Here is a 17,316-nt window from a genome sequence, read left to right as displayed (position 1 = left end):
GTGAGCAAAGAAATGATAGATTTCTTTAAATTTAAGAAAAAGAAGGGTATTGAAGTCAAAAAGAAAAATTTGTAGGTACAAATGTTTGTCTTTTTGAAGACAAAGTATTTATAGAACAAACTTTCGGGATTTTTAAGAAACAGTTTAAAATTTTAAATTATATTGAAGCTTCGAGCATTAAAGTCACATCTAATGTAATACTCGCTTGCGCTATCTTGCACAATTTTATCATAAATAAGGGAGGTTATTCTGAACATATTAACGATACAATAACACATGTCGATATGGAAACCAACAATGAAATCGAAGGAATTCAAGATGCCCCCATTCGCCGTGTTGATTCAGATGATATCAATGGAATCGATAGAAGAAACTATTTTACCACACATATTTTACCACTTGTTATGTCCTCCATATTCGTCATGATGCGCGTCAGTTTTGATGCATTTAAACGAACATAGCTGATATATATTCTGCGATTTATAGATATGATGCGCGTTGATGGATTTACGAACATAGCCATATATTCACGATTTATAGATATAGGTTAGGATAGCTACACTAAAAATCCCATTTGAACTGCTAGAAACGCTTGTCCGTTATGATGGCCAGAACTCCTAAGTATGGAAGGCATATCTGCAGAGCCGGCGAATATCTACACCAGTCAATTCGCCTTGTTTTAAGAAATTATTGTAATCAAGATTCAAGAGTCGATTGAGAGCTCCCGACAGAAGACTCCCATTTTAATCTTCTCTTTGAGCTTCGATCTATCCGTGACAAAGCTCACTGCGCCTATTCCGCTCATATATCCCTCAGAGGTACATAAGTATGTGCGCAGAGGAGATGCCGCTAGGAGTGAACTTTCAGATGTAAACTTAACAGATTTGAATTTAAGCCCTTATAGTAACTGACTGACTGGACCAATTGAATAAATTGTCAGAAAAATACTGGTGAAATTTTGATCTTATTCTACTAATTTAATTATTTTTATACTGAGAATATAAACGATAAGATTAATGCTAAGCACTTTAGCAGATTATGTTATGAATAGTATAAAAAGATAGATTTCATTAATGTTCGCTGCTATAATGTTAACAGTTTTGGCTCCTAAAAGTATGCTGTAAAATATGCTTCCCATACCTAACATGCTGTAACTGCCACAGCAAATGTTAACATGAAAATACAAAAATTTCTGTTTTTGACTTTTCAATTATTCTTCCTTCGACAAGTTTTCATCATCCTCTTTATTCTTCAATTCGTCATGGCAAATGAAAGCTTTAAGTGCTGTCTCAACGAAAAAGCAAATAACATAAGAAAAAACACAGAGAAAAAATATTTCAACAGAATCATAAGCAATATTTTTATATTTCTCGCGCTCCTCCTCGTATGTCTCCAAAGTCGTCGTGCCCATGTAAGACATGACAATGCAAATGGTTATGGCTAATTTAACGGTCCAAATACAAGTGCGTTCAAAGCGATTTAAGGGCATTTCACCATATTTCCATGGACCAATGAGAGCCTGAAATAAATACCATTGAATGAAGAGGCTCTCCAGCGTATTACGAAAGTTGCGTTTGAAGGATTGCGAGCCTTCGCGAAAATTTTTTGCATCCAAAACTAACGGTTTCGTGGTTATCCATTGTTCGACTTCGAAGGTACACATCACCTCATTGGCGTAATCCTCAATGACGATGTTGCGGCAATACCAGCTGGGATAACGCCCGGATTTGTCACGACGTATGCTTAGCAGCAGCGGCTGCACTAAATCATCACCGCTTAGCGGTAAACGGAGCGTGCAAGTAGAGTTGCGCACGAGATGAGGATCCTGCGGATTCTGATACACAACAAATTTGCGTGTACCTTGAGGCAAAGCAAACATTAGGATGATATTGGCGGTGGTGCCAGCATGCCAATGGCCACCGGTGCTTATGTGCACATTGATGCCATATTCTATGTGGCACTCTTCCTGATCGAGCAAGGTGATTAAGTCACCCTTGTGATGGTGTAGTGTGTAGTAAGCCCACCAAAAAAGTGCAGCGAAAAGTGGCAAGAGTGCTAGGAAAAACAAAACCATATAACCGTTGGTGGGTAGATGTGTCAGCACCTGACGAGAGCCGTCAGTTTCCATGGCGGTTTGTGCGTGTTTTTTCCCCGCAAACGTCGACAAATGGTAGCAACTGCAACTCAAGTTCTGTGCATCGGCTAAATTCAATTTGGGCACACAACCAGCTGTCGACCATTCGGGGTCATGCAACTTGAAGTCCCACATGAGGCACTTCAGCATGGTAGTTTCGAATTTGAACGATTTTGGCGAAGATATTTCTTCTGCTGCCATCACAGCGAGGTAAGCCCAGGCATTGCCGCCCTTATTGTTCACCACATGAAATGTGTTCTTTTCCGGCACGATCTCCGTGGAGTTGCGCACTTGATGGCTGCGCGGCTTTGTGCACAACTTTAATTTAACACATAGTCGAGTCGTGGGATCGGAGAATTTGACAATTGCGGCACTGTTTTCCGGCATCTCAATGCGGTAAATAGGCATATCTAGTGTGTCATTAACATAGCCTTCCACTATATTGGTGCTTTGTGCCGGCGTTGTAGTGCTATCGGATAATGTCATGCGAAACTCAATTGGATTTTCCAGTATTGTCTCTTCTCTCAAGGGATCGGCGCTGCTGTATACGCTAAACGCGACTATGCCGGTGTTGAGCGGTTCCGTGTCGGGATACCACCAAAACGGGTTTCGCTCGAAAGACACTACTTGAAAATGTAACTGTGCACTTTGCAGTGTTTGTTCGAGTTCTGCGAGCATCGCTGAAGGCATTACTATTTCAATTTTACGATTTTCAGTTTCGAAATTCAACATTTTTGTACCCTCTATACTGAAAACGTCCACCTTAACACCCGGTTTGTCCAATTTATAATGATCATCCGTCGGCTCGTGCATCACTGTGCTTGTTATACCCACAAAATGTAGACAACGAAAAACTTCGAATATAACATCCAACCAATGCCCAATACGCGTTAGCACCGTCTCGTCGAAATCTGGCAGAGGCGCATATTTTTCACTTAGACGATTTGCCGAACCACTGCTCGCTGGTTCGATTCGTACGACCGGTGGCATATCTTCGAGCTTCGCTGAGAATTCAGCAATCATGTCTACTACTTGATTGTTGAGCAAATCATAGGGTTCAGGCAATAGCTCCTGGTACTCCCTGTCCACGATGATGAAGTAAAATCCATTTGCGATCATACGCAGAAATTTGGTGAAAAGTGTGACGCGTTTATTGTCCAGCGGCTGCAGTGGCGCCAAGAAATTTCTAGTTATTTTTGTTAATTGCTCGACGCGTAGCAGTGTTTCCAGCTCGAGCCACCTCAAATGATAGAATATGATCTCTCCCATTGCCAGCGTGCGCATGTTTCGTGTCAACACCTCTGTTAGCACCATGGCGCGCTCAACGTCGCCGTCCAGCAAGAGTTTGGCTATATTACTTTCCGGTCGAGCTAGTAGCGACTTGAGTGCCGCTTCATCTTGCGGCACTTGCATGGCGGACACGCTCACAGCTGCTTGTGCTTCGGTACAAGCGAAAAGACAGTCGCAAACCAAAATTTTAATGCTGCTCGTTACTGGCAGTCTGGTATTCATTAGCCGTTCGTTTGTGCGATCGAAGGTGAAGGTTTCGGCTATGTATTGATACGAGAGCGGCACATTGGGATCCTCAAAATCTGTGCACTTTATATGAAACTCAGTCTCATATTCTACGCCATTATTGGGCTCTACCCTGCATTGTCCACCCTCAGGTGGTGCATTATGCCTCAGCTCAACTATAACCTTTCCATTCATTCCCCCACTGGTCACCGATGCCTCAACTTTGACGCTTCCGCTATTCGGTGGCATGAAGCCGAGCCGATGTGCGTTCTTAAGTATGCCGCTGCCACCCGTTACTTCCCATGTAATCGTAGGTGCTGCCGTGCAGGTGACGCAGCGCATGCGTAGATGAACCTTACGTCCGGCGGCAAACGTACCCATTTGACAATTTCTTACACAAACGATGTATACGTAATGCTTGGGCTCATTTGTAATTTTAATGACTTGTTTTGCAACATCTTGCTGCGTTAAGCTGACATATGAGCTAACTCGAAAGCTAAATGTATAAGATTTTCCGAGTTGAAGTACGCCGGCTGGTATATGAAGAATGCTCCCTGAAATGGCGACAACAAGGGAATACTTTCATTATTTTACTGAATATTGAAGTATTACCAACCTGCTCCCATATGTGGACCACAGTAGTTATTTGAACTGTCATCGCTCGATTCGCAACTCCATTTGTACTTCATTGTTTGCTCAACCAAAGGCGAGAGACCGAAATCCCGGCTCTTTGAGCCATCCAAATAAAATGATTCACGGATGCCCACTTCACGTATGGTGCCGCCTAAGATAAAAGCCGAAACTGGTTTGGACATAATGAATATGTAACACTGTTCAACAAAAATAAATATTACTGATGGAAAGTTAAAAAAGTAAGGTCCAAAACTCACCCGAACTTTTTTGTGCACAACCGTGTCGTCAAAGTATTCATCCACATTTGCACGTACCATGTAGGACTGTGCCACGGCACCGTGATAGTTGAACCATAAACGGTAAGGCTTAACCTTCAGCTGTTTCTTGCCAGTATTGCCGAATTCATACAATATAACTGAAAGTGAGAGCAAAATCACTAAAATATATTTCTAGGAAATTTCCATCCTCACTTGTGCCGATGCTGTTGTGCACAGTCCACTCCATTTCTATACGCGAGTTGGGCGCACAGTGCCTGTGTATGATAGCATTGAAGACGTTGAAGCGCGCTATATCTATCATGAGTGGTTCCTGCGGGTCAGAGCCATGCATGAAACCAATGTCCGGTATGCAAGGCACATCCGTCGGTTGTATAATATACAAGGCAAAGGTCTGCTCATATAGTGCATTTGACTCCAAATCGGCGACCCGCACTGTTATAATCAATGTACCCGCTTCCCAGAAACTCTCGTAGCCTTCGTGATAGTAACCGCTTTTATATGGCAAACGCCCAGCGTGTAATAAACCCAATGAACGAGCAACAGCTCTCAAGTCCCTCGAATATCGAAAGCCACTTTTCCGTTTGGGATAAGATTCAAAGGTGTCGATAAGACAATTTGAAGTGTATGCCTCGTACACGAAATTTCTTGTACCCAAAGTCTCCACGGTGAGCAGAAAGTTCTGCCGTTCACCAAACACACCGACCGGATTGAAAAGCAAGTGCATTTTCGTAAATGTCGGCATATTCTTCATGTTGCAGCGCTGTCCGCCCCAGGTGTCTACACATTTGCATAGGAATTGCCCCAGCGCCGGTTCACAGGTGGCGCCGTTGCGGCAAGGGTTCGCCTCACAGTGGTTCATGAACTGTTCACAGCGCGGTCCGTTGAAATAGTCGGCAACGCAGGCGCATTGTATGTCATTGCCGTCGAGCGCGCATTTGCCGGCGTCGTTGCAGTTACCGATGGGGCAGAGTTTTTCACTAGCATGCGGACGCCGCGGTTGAAAAAGAAAAACGGCTAGAAATAATATGTTTTCAACAAAATATTTCATTGTTGCTTCGCTGCAACAAAAAATATTTTATTTGATTAACGCGTTTTTCAAAATTAAATGAGCAAAATCTTGACGTTTTTTTTTTTCTGCGCCGCGTTGCAAATAAAGAAAAGACTATTTGATTGCTTTGGATTTTAAAGTTGGAAATTTATTTGCGTATTTTTCGGAACATTTCGTAATAATGAAACACATTATTAATACTGATTTAGTGCTTGTCTAGATTGTCATCGCTTATTTGGTGTTTTGCATAGTTAATTGTTAATTGGGACTCTTTTGGATTATTTGACTTTTGAAAGGAATAAGAAGCAATATAATTGTTGTGACCAAATAACAGAACATGTGATAAATTAAGAGATTATGCGCGAATGTTTTTGTAGAAACATTCGGTGACTTTTCTCGGCAATGTTCAAAAATGACAACCCTTCTCTGAATCCCCGAAAATAGTTCTTAAATCGGAAAACTAAAGCATACATATATCTGTTATTCAAGCTGTTTCACTTCACACTTGGCGAATGTGAAGGATCGACTGCTGGCAACCGTAGGCAAAGTAAGACGCTTTTAGCGGAGTGATTAAGGTCTTGGACGTCGTGCTGTTCGCACCATATATCGTGGCTTGTGCCACTTATGGAGCCGCTTTATGGTGGGAAGCAGACACGACCGTCTTGGGGTGCCTCTCGTTGTATGATGCTTGCCTGCATGTCGCACCGTCTTAACGGTCAATAGTCCTAACGATTGGGTGACATATGAATGCATTCGGTTTGTTGAGGGTAACCCAGACTTCAGATTTAGTCTGGGCCTGGGTTTTCTGCTTACGGTGCATAGGTCTCCGAATGCATTTTTTCGTCAGAGGCAGCTATCTGATAGGTCAGCTGTTTCTGTGGGGCGGGGGTAGAGGGTGCATGTAATTGCAGAATGCCCAATGTACTCGGACATTAGGGATCTGAGTGGTTGGGGTTAGCTGGATTGATGGACGTTTGGATGTTAAGGATTTGATCTCCACTAGTTCGAATGCCGAACAGTTAGGGTCGTTTGTGAGTGAATTATTTAGGCGGCGAAGGCGTTTAACTGGGAATTAGGGTTGGTTTTTATGTGAGTGGTGTGTGTATGGTGTCCAACACCTGGTCACCAGGAGAGGGCAGTATGCAAGTTCAACAGGTAATAGTTTCTTCTACGAGGTTCGACTGGAGACTGGACTTCACTCCAACCTGCTCATGCCGACTGGTCTCTAGGGGAGTATCGTGCGGTTGTAGTCAAGACCCGAATGCATAGCAACCGGGTCCCGGATCCAAAGTCCGGAATAGGTTTAGATGGGCCTCGAGCCACAGAGCTGGGGACATACATATAATGAAAGTGAAACTCGATCCTGTGACTAAGTATTTCTGATACTCTTTCTAAAATCCTCTAAAAGCTTTTAATTAAAATATATTGAGTAAATAATCTGAGTCACACAATTAAACCCAAATTTATTGAGCATTTTGTCGAATTCTCAATTCATATCCAAAATCTTCACGCAATCACTCACACTTGCCGTAATTCCCGAATCAATTAAGTTCACTAATAATCTACATACATGCGGTAAGTATGTATTCCGCACATTCTCACACACACCATAAAATGTTAACAAACGATTTATGTCTTCGCTATCAGTGTGGCAGCAAGCGAAATGTTGCATGAAATCGGCAACTTAACACCAAAACAAATGCGGCTGCGCACTTCATAATTTCGAGTGCATAAACAAATGGCAGTTTACACCAAAAACAAAATGTATGTATGTATGTATGTATTTGAGAAACAAATACGATATTATTGTTTGCTGGTCAGCTGGGCACATTTGTAAATACATATGTATATTGAGTGGCATTGTGTCACACTCGCGAGCCCCTCTTCCGTGTGTAAATTGTGCGCGCGTCTGTGGCTTTTTGTCATAAATTGAAATTGGTCACGAATGCGTGATAAATTCACTTTTATTTTCAAAGCGAGAATTCGCAACAGGAACACCGGTGTGCCGCACAGACTGCCACAGGCACAAACATGTTGTGCAATGCAGGTATATACTTACATACATAATTATATATGTGCAAAGCTCAGTCTAAGGGGGTTTTCTAAATGCTAACACTTACACAGCTGAATATGTATGGAAATATGTGAGTATGGGAATGTGTATATAGTATAGTATACAAATATACTCTAAACATATTTGGACACTGAGAAACAATGTCGCTGATATGGCTCCATATCTTTCGCCTTTATCACTAATTTCTTAGAACACAATATTTGGCGAAAAATAAGCAAAATATTTTTCGACTTTGCGGTTTATAATTATGACTGTGAGTTAAATGCATTGTGATTTGACTTTTTTGATATATTGCTTTAGCAGAGTTCAACGGCATTTGAAATCGTATGTGAATGCACTACATTATATACATATGTACATTGTTATAACACATGCTAGATACGATATTTTTGTTGCTATACTGGTAGGAAGGTTATAGTATACATATATAAATGTTTATTGAAAGTTTTGAAAGCTTGAGTGTCCTTCTGTTTTATAACATCACTACTAATTGGTGTTCCTCGGTACATTTAATAATATCCAAGTTTTTAGTAAGGAATCTCGAGAAAATAACATATAGTATACAGGAAATACTTCATAGCATAGCGAATTATACAGAGAATATGAGAATGATGGATTGCGCTTCCATTACCTCAGTTCCGTTTAATTACCGACGGAATTATTCAAAATATATTGACATGGCCTCAATCTGTACTCTACTTATGGCCCTTTTCTTAATGTGTGGTTAGCAGCGATCTGTCAACTAAGTTTTGGTTAACTTAAACCAAAACATATTTAACCAGATCTTAACTGACAGATGGCTACTAATCAGACATTGAGCACACGGCCTTTAGGTCAATAAATTATTAACGAAAGTGTTGGATCTCACTAGTGCCGCTTTAATTGATCAGATATTTATCAAGAACCAAACCTTGGGTACATGATAAACAGTTTGACACCCATGATCTTTTTATTTACGTTAATCACTCTTTTGACATTACGAAAAGGAATTGTTAGTATACTTCGACTTCGGCAACGCTGAAAACCTTACACGGAAGAACATGTCTCGTCGAGTCACAGCTTTACTGAGTACAACTTCACACATATGACATAAATTAATCAGACAGCGTGATTTTGGAACCACCACAACTGTAAGCCTTATGGCTTACGGCTTATGGCTTTAAACAGCCTATTTTGTGATTCATTCGCCCTACCTGAAAGTGTTACTTCGCATCAAGAACCTAATTCGTCTCTTGATCAAAGAAAGTGGAGCTGTTTTCATTTTTTATCAGGCTCTTCCGAATATACAAATAAACTTTAGAACAAACTATACCGGATGAAATAGCTCTTGGAACCTTTATGTACTTCAAAAGCTGTCTTCCGACTGTCTATATAATCTTCAGCTCTAAAAGTATTCACAGTGAGAGGTTATCTTAAAACCAATCACTGTTTGGTGTGCTCTATGAATAGAGGAAACATTGGGCCATATTTTTTCAAAAAATGAAGCCAGCCAATACACTCTTTATCTTTGTGATATAATTATAAGAGAGCTAAAGATGGTATCTCGTTCGATTAGTTATTGATTGAGTTATTGTGAGTATCTACTATAGGATTTCGCGCGGAGCTGCTCCTGCCACAATTTCCAATATTTCTGCGCTTTTCATATACAACGCTGAAACATTGTCTACGGAAATGTGTGAACAAATGTAATTTTAATTGTACCAGTGTTGCACGAGTCTACGCATGCGCAGCAGTGGCACAAACCCGTCAATGCCATCACTTTACCACAAACATAACTCAATAATTCTTAATATTATATACAGATAGATACTTATATGTGTGTATATATTTGTGTTTTATGCACTCAGTGACAGTATGTCGGGCAGTTCGGCCCGTTTACCTGCTTGCAGTATTTGATATGGCATGACAATCCATTGCCAAGTACTCACCAACAACAGCAGTAACAAGAGTAGCAGCAAGTTTGCATCAACCACAAGAAAAGTAATGTCAAAACAATGGCAAAAACAATAACAACACTCAACCAGCAGCGCGTTTTATTAGAGCTCAGCTGCGCCTCAACCCGATCTCAGCAAATTAGACTAAAGTCTTCCAGATCGCAGGTTGGTGGCGAGCACGTTGCTCATTGCCTGGCAGCGCCGGGCTGAGTGGCAGGCGGACAGCTAGGCAACACGTCGGCTGCGTCATCTAAATACGAGCATGACGGACGCCGCTGCTGTTGTTGTTTTTGTCTTTGTTGTTGACTGGGGGGGTAGGTAAGAAAAAGGTTATTTCGTCAAGCAAACTGCCTACGCAGCTGTGACAAATTGTCGTTGCCGCCATTGTTGTTGCAAGCATTATTGGTGTTACTGCTATTATTTGTTGTTGTTATGGTCGTTGTAACCCATGGTTGTGTGTGTGCGCTGCCAGTAGTTGGTAAATTTCATGTAAAAATGGTCGCTGTCGCATTTCGACCAGCAATGCGTTGATTGTGTCGCTCTTGTTCAATGTGCAACACACGCCGCTGTGGCATGCATGTTCCTACGGAATATACTCGCACATGCTGGCAGTTGTTGCGCTGTTTTGTTGCAGCAATCAATCTCAATTGCTTCACTTTTTCAGTCATATCTCTTCGATCATTTCGGGTGACAAAATGCTAACTATTTTTCTTCAATGTGTTGCGGTTGCACCGCTCTCTCCCCAGCGTCTCCTCCGTACAACAGTCATCTCCTTTTGCCCAGTTCCATATTCATTGCTGTTTATTTTATTATATTCCATTTATTTTCCATTTTTATGCGCTTGACTTTTGTTTTTGTTGTTATTGTGGCTGCAACAATTGTAATTCTGGCCATGGTTTATTGCTAATGTCATTTCGGTCTATATGCGATTTGTGTGTGGCTCTGTGTGTGCTCATACCAGTTGCTTGCTTTGTCACCGCTGTGCTTTGTTGTTGCCCACATGCTTGGCGTCGCGCTCATAAACACATTTCAGATGAGATTTTTATTGCAATTGTAACAATTGTTCGCTAGTACTTGGCGATTGTTGTTGCTGTTGTCATTTGTTTGCCTTAACAATTATTTATTTGTGGTCTCGCTGATTGTTTGTCTCCTTCAATGTCGCTGTCGCTGTTGTTGTTGTTGTTGCTGCTGTTGCGATAGCTTTGTTGTTGCTGTTTTCGTTATTGTTAGTGCTCTTGCTGTTGCTGTCGCTGCTGTTGTTGTTATTGTTATTGTTGTCTCTGTTATTGCTGTTGCTGTCCTTCTTGTTGCTGTTGTTCGCTGCTGCTGCATACTCAAATGTGTTCATGTCGATTTGCATGTTGTCACAGGATTTTCGATCAAATAAAGCGTATGCAACAACAACAACAATAACAATTACAACAATTGTGTTTCACATAAATTGGGATACATACAACGTGGGGGCAGTCAATGACAACAAAATGAAAGGCAGACATATTTTGATCTGTTTTCTGATTTGTTTACAACTACAACCAAATAGAAAAGCAACAGAAGGACATAAAATAGGTCAGCAAGACACCTGTGTGTCAGATTAGTGGCTTAAATATCATGTGAAGAATAATTATAATATTTTTGCAGGAATAAGTTTAGCTTTCAATTCCAATGAGGCAATTTCATTCTTTTCTCTCCAAACCACACTCCAAAATACTCGGGAAAGTTAGAATGTTTACCTCTCGTTTGGACTCCTGAGGAGTTACTGTGCATCTGTTGTTACTAACGGCTTATTCGCTTTTCATTTTGATATACGATGGCTTTGTGGTCGAATTTGAATTCCTGATACACGGAGGGATAGTTCCGGATTCAACGCACTCAATTACTATCACCGTGAGAGAGGGTGTTAGATTCTCAGTTACAAATACCAATATTAAATATTTTTAAGGTTGATTCTCAAAAGTAATGTGACTAACAAAGTCACTTGTAGTTGACAGCAGAAATTATTTGCAGCCAAAATGTTGTAAGGGTGGCATGAATGGATATGTAGCTTGGATTCCTCGTTTCATTTTGGATTAATTATATTTATCATTAATAAAGGCTTAACAACCAATTAAAGTATGATTTGTACAAATAGAAATCGATTCTTTTTACAATAGTTGATATTATTGTGTTGTACATACATATGTATGAATATGTTATATATATGGTATATGCGATTAGGTTACATATATAATATTGCGTTAGCTTTTATTTAAAAAACTACTCAGACAATTTTGTGATTAGTTGACGTAGTATTGAGAGCGCACGCGTAAAAGTTGTACACCAGTTTGCAGAAAAGACGCTTTTTTTATAGTTTTTCTTCTATAAAGCAAAAACTTAGGCCAGGCGGTTGAAAATGTGTTAGGTGGTATGGGGAATCGTCTAATATGAGCTGCTCCTCTACGGATAAACTCTTAATTCATAAATTGGAGCCATTTAAGAAACCAATCGCCCCAAAGAATCGTGTTCTATTAGGCAGAGGCGGATTCAGAGAGGGAAAATGCGGGAAATCACTCCAAGTTTTACAAGAAAGAAAAATTAGTAACTGGAAAAATGAGGAAACAGCGGGAAAAGCAACGATACTCATCGCAGTCGTGAGCAAATTTCAATTTTTAATTGGGATTTTCTGCCTAAGTGATATTCTATCTCCAATTCATTCACTCAGCGTAATTCTTCAGAAATAATCGATCGATCTAGAAAAGGAATCAAATATAAACGATACACTACTTGCAACGTTTCAAAGTCGAAGACAAAACGATGAGGAACATTTTCGATCCATTTATTTAGACACGAAAAAAATGGCGGCTGAACTGAAAGTTGACGCAGAAAAACCAAGAATCTGCGGCCGGCTAAGAAATCGCGAAAATTTCTGCGTGAGAACTTGCGAAGAATACTACAGGGTCTCAGTGTACAATACACTGTTGGATACAGTCGACGAAAACGCGCTTTTCTAGAGAAGTATTGGATGGATTTCAACTGAGTTTGCTGCTTCCAGAAAAATGATGTGCTGTGAAAACCAAAGAAATGGAAAATCTTATTGCCTGCTTGATAGATAGATTCAAAGACCTTTTGAACAATGACAACGTCGTGCGACGTTTGAAGCACAAAGATGAACTTGATCACAGTGCAGTGCCTTTGGGGCAGAAGCAAAAGTCCAAAGACAACAAGTTACCGACTACTGCTTTGGAAACGTTGAAGAACTGCGAAGTAGACCCCATAATTCATTGTTTTTTTTCGCATATTTTGCACACTTCCTTTGACGAATGCGATCTCTGACTTCGACGCATGAAAACGTGGCTGAGGACGAACATGCTTCAAGATTGATTGATCGGCCTGGCGTTGCTGCATATGCATTATAACATTGAAGTCACTGCAGAAGAAGTTTTCGGAAGATTCTCAAAACTCGGCCCACATCGTTTTGTTTTCTGACAATTTTCTATTCAATACACGAACTGACAACAGTATAATATGTATATTGCAATAAAGTATGTCACCCGCACGGCTACGATTTATAATGTGTTTTTCAATTCAGTAGGATTTGAAGATTCTTAGAAGATCGATTTGAAATTTTTCCACTATGATATTAAACTGCATAAAGACAATTATATTTAATATAATAATCTTGTTGTGTCAAGTAAATGTTTATTTCCCCCGATAAACTTCGAACTTAATTCCCTCTTACAATCGTTTTATTCTTCAATAAATATAAATTGCTTTTTGAACTTCGAAAGCTTTCCACTCCCTATTATCGAATGTTTGCAGTATGCAACAGCTTTGTATGCAAAATTATTTGCATTGATTCGAGCAATAATTAAATTTTTTTCTTTCGATAAGGTAAATATTTACTAATCACTTATCATTTTAATCTTTTGAGAAAATGTCACAATCAACGAGCTTACCTGTAAGTACTCTTTACATTATTTATAAAACAAAGTTGGCATAAAACTAAAAAATTTCTCACGCTTTATCGATAAGCAAACTGCAATGCGATTTTTGATTTTGCAATAGATATACATATATGTATATAACTTTTATACCTCGAGCAATAACTTCAATAATTTCAATAATATCGTGTAGAAGAAATAAATAACATAAACATTTTACAAATATTTATTAAATCCGATTTTTTCATCATGGGATAATAGCTCAATCCTTTCACACTTGAGTCCATTTAAGGAACGGAATCCAATCCAAAGCTTGACAAGAGTTAGCTTGTAAAGTTATAGTGCAAATAGAAACATATGGATATCAGCTATCTTGAAGAGGGAAAAATGATCAGCAGCGACTGTTAAAGAGGGCTATTGCAGCATTTGTGGGATAATTTTAAGTTAGAATTAAAGTAGAATAAAGTTAAAAAGTAAAACAATGACAAAGTTACAAACTTGATTGAGTTTAAAATTCCGCATTGTCCGGATTTGGCTTCTAGAACTGTTTACAGTTCACAGACTTCAAGAGATCGGAGGCCTCTTTTAATGCAAAATGATTATTCTACTTTAATAGTGTAAGCGAAGAATAGTGGTAATAGAAAAATCGGCATCATCGGTGTTACATCCTCAGTGACAACTATTATATGTTGAGTAATAAATATTCAATATGTGCAACTTCTAATATGAACCCCTGAATCATCAATGTACTAGTTTACAAAAGAATAACAAGAACTGCAATAGTCCAAAGTATAGTATGTATACGAAAGTATGAAGTGCGGACGCCTGCGCAAACGTGGGTAGCTCATAAAAATTCACTAATATTTTTGTCACTTGCAACACCGGCAGCTATTAATTACAATTACGATTGCAATGACACTGACAATTACACACAGGTGAAAAATGGTATATTAAATGCTCACCACGCTTTGGTTCATTCACACACGACCGGTTGAACGCACCGTAAGCCTCCAAAACAAATGTAAAGAGAGACAAGTGGGTGCTAGAACCACTCAGCCTGCAGCAGTTTTAATTTGGCACATGTTGCAAGCAAACCGATGAGTAATAACGGTATATACTATACATTGAGTATTTATATGTAAGACATTACGATGTGTGTGTAATTGACTCAGCTAAACTGGCTTAATAGCCGAATAGCAGCAAAATGCCAGCTGGCAACACTATGTGCGAATATTGGCGGTGTTTGGCAAAGAATTTGTGATAAATGTGTTAAGCTTCTAATGGGTACTAGTGTTGCCGCAGGTATGAGTTTTGACTATTTACCGTTATTTACATACACATCAATAACTATTGAATTATAATTCATACAGACCTATAAATTAGTTTTTGATTTTTCCTCTGAATTTTTACTATGCTTTTTTTGCGTTTTCCAGCTTACTCAAATTCTCATTTATGAATGAGAAGACTTTTGAATTTTTAGTTAATTTTTATTTTTTTCTATTCAGATTTGAAATTCGCTGTATTGCACGTGTGTCAAAAATCTTGACACACAAAATTTCTCCATAGACAATACCTACATAAGTGTGTGCATATGTGTAAATGAATGACAATAAAATAAATAATGTGAACGTGCGTGAATCGCTATGAACTTTGAATAACTAAGCGTACAAAACAGCAAAAAAATGCTTAAAAATATATTAAAAAATCAAAAAAAAAATCAGGTAAATTGTAAAGAAGTCAAAGCCTTATAAGCAATATACACATGCACATACATACATACATACATACAAACATCCGAACAATTAGATATATGCGAAACAGCAAATGAATCAAACTGAAACTGAAGAACACAAGCAGCAATATTTATAATGCAAAAACAAAAAAAAAAAAAGATAACAGAAAAAATAACGCCGGATACTTATGAGTTCATTAGGCAATAGATGGGCAGAATAGATAACGTCTAGTTAATGGGGGAGGTGAAAAGACAATAGTGTGGCGTTATGTCGATTTTCGTATGCAAAGCGTGTACCGGCAACTGCTAGTCAAATAGACCGTTTGTCAGACGGCAGTCATATGCCAGTATATGTTATAAGTACCCATGAGTGCTTACATTTAGAATTTCACAGGTAGACTAGTCTAAAAACTAGTAAAAAGTCGAATTAGTCAGGAAAGTATCACACTTATACGAATTACAGTTGCTTCAGAAAAAGATCAACGCTCCTGAAAATATGAACAGAACCAAACGGTTATGTATTTGTTTTGAACTGGCATATAACAGGCATTTGTGTGATTAAAATTTGACATTAATATATCATATATTATTAAAGGTAAACTAGTCCGAAAATATGCTAAATTTAAACTAGTTGAGAAAGTATCTGACCTATTATTATTTTTTTTAGTAAAGATGGTTCAGAAACCGACCAAAATTGCAAAAATATATTTTAAACTACACAGTAATGTATCTGTTTTGGACTAGTATGAAACTAGTACATTTTTGACTGACATCTGACAACTAACTTCACTTATGTTTTAAAAACATCAAAAATATGCGGTACTTGTATGGAAACAGACAGTTCGCTGACTAGTTGTATTTGTGGTCTATTCTGGTTGAAATATTCTTCATAACCAGTTGATGTTGATGTAGAGTTATTTTGAGTTTCTTAACTTTTCGAGTACATATACATATGGATGTGTATTAAGCGCTTCTGCTTTGAACAAAATAATATCTGGACAGTTACAGCTGCTGTCAGCTAATTAGAAGCAAAGCTCATGAATGCATATATTTAATGAATGAGAGAATTGTTAGGAGATGCTTTTTATGTATGTATATGTAAATATAACTTACCTATAAGGACGGCTGAGATTACTCAATTTTTCGGAATATTTGAAGTGTCAAAAAATATCTGTTTTTGTACAATTTACTCTTAGGCAAGTAAAAAATACGACGATTAGGTTCGTATTGTTACATATAGTTTTTTAAAATTCCGAAAACATCGACGGCTTGCCAGTTTTCTCTGTACTTTTTCTTCCAAAACATCCGCTTCGAACATGTCGCTATTTAAGCAATCTATTACACTAGTAGACGCTCATAGCCGAACGGATCGTAAAGGATACGTGCTCGGCTCGGCTTTAAGCGTCCACTCTGCGGGCACCCTTGAGTGCTGGTAAATGCGGTGTCGTAAGGTTTGCCTGCCCATTGGCTAAATAGAAGTGTTCTTGAACTATTGTAAATAATTTAAGCTTAAGTTCGTTGCTTGAGAGTAAATATAGTTTAGAACATGAAAATTTAATAAAAATATTTAAGTATTCTTCTCTCCTGCTGCGTTTCTAATTGACTGTCTTCAAAAGTGTGTGCGACCGACTATTCGAATATTCCATTAATACATCTGCGCACTTGTCGCCTTCCTACTACATACTTTCAATGGATTGCTTTCAAAGCTGACAAGTGCTAATTTTTAGCTGCTTTGTTGTTGTACATTTATTAATTTTCACGTCGCATACGATAAATGTTCATTATTTTATATTATTTATTTCTTTATTATTAATTTCTTTTATAGTACAAGTCTGTACACACGTACTCACATACATTTATACATGAATATATGAAGCACAAAGTGAACACAAAAGCATTCTTTCATGCAAATAGTGGCTTCTATACGCACCGTGTATGTATATGCAGGTGTTTGTAGCAATTGGAGTTGCCGTTGAATTAAATAAAAAAACAGTTTTTTAATGTCTTGATACTCAAGTAATTTGCAAGGATTAAAGCCGGGAAAGTACCTT

The 17,316-nt window shown here is 38.7% G+C and overlaps 1 protein-coding gene across 1 annotated transcript; it reads right to left on the bottom strand.

Annotated features, from left to right (window-relative positions):
• Positions 1-1,210: 1,210 nt before the first annotated feature.
• LOC126761938 (uncharacterized) lies at positions 1,211-5,608 on the bottom strand. The gene is made up of 4 exons (XM_050478374.1): positions 4,753-5,608; positions 4,540-4,697; positions 4,266-4,479; positions 1,211-4,203 (listed from the first exon to the last, which is right to left on the bottom strand). The coding sequence occupies exons 1-4, from the start codon at positions 5,606-5,608 to the stop codon at positions 1,211-1,213; spliced, it is 4,221 nt and encodes a 1,406-aa protein (XP_050334331.1).
• Positions 5,609-17,316: the final 11,708 nt, after the last annotated feature.

The sequence above is a fragment of the Bactrocera neohumeralis genome, chromosome 6 (assembly GCF_024586455.1).
Source record: "Bactrocera neohumeralis isolate Rockhampton chromosome 6, APGP_CSIRO_Bneo_wtdbg2-racon-allhic-juicebox.fasta_v2, whole genome shotgun sequence".
NCBI classification, from domain to species: domain Eukaryota; kingdom Metazoa; phylum Arthropoda; class Insecta; order Diptera; family Tephritidae; genus Bactrocera; species Bactrocera neohumeralis.
This window is presented reverse-complemented; position numbering and strand designations above follow the sequence as displayed.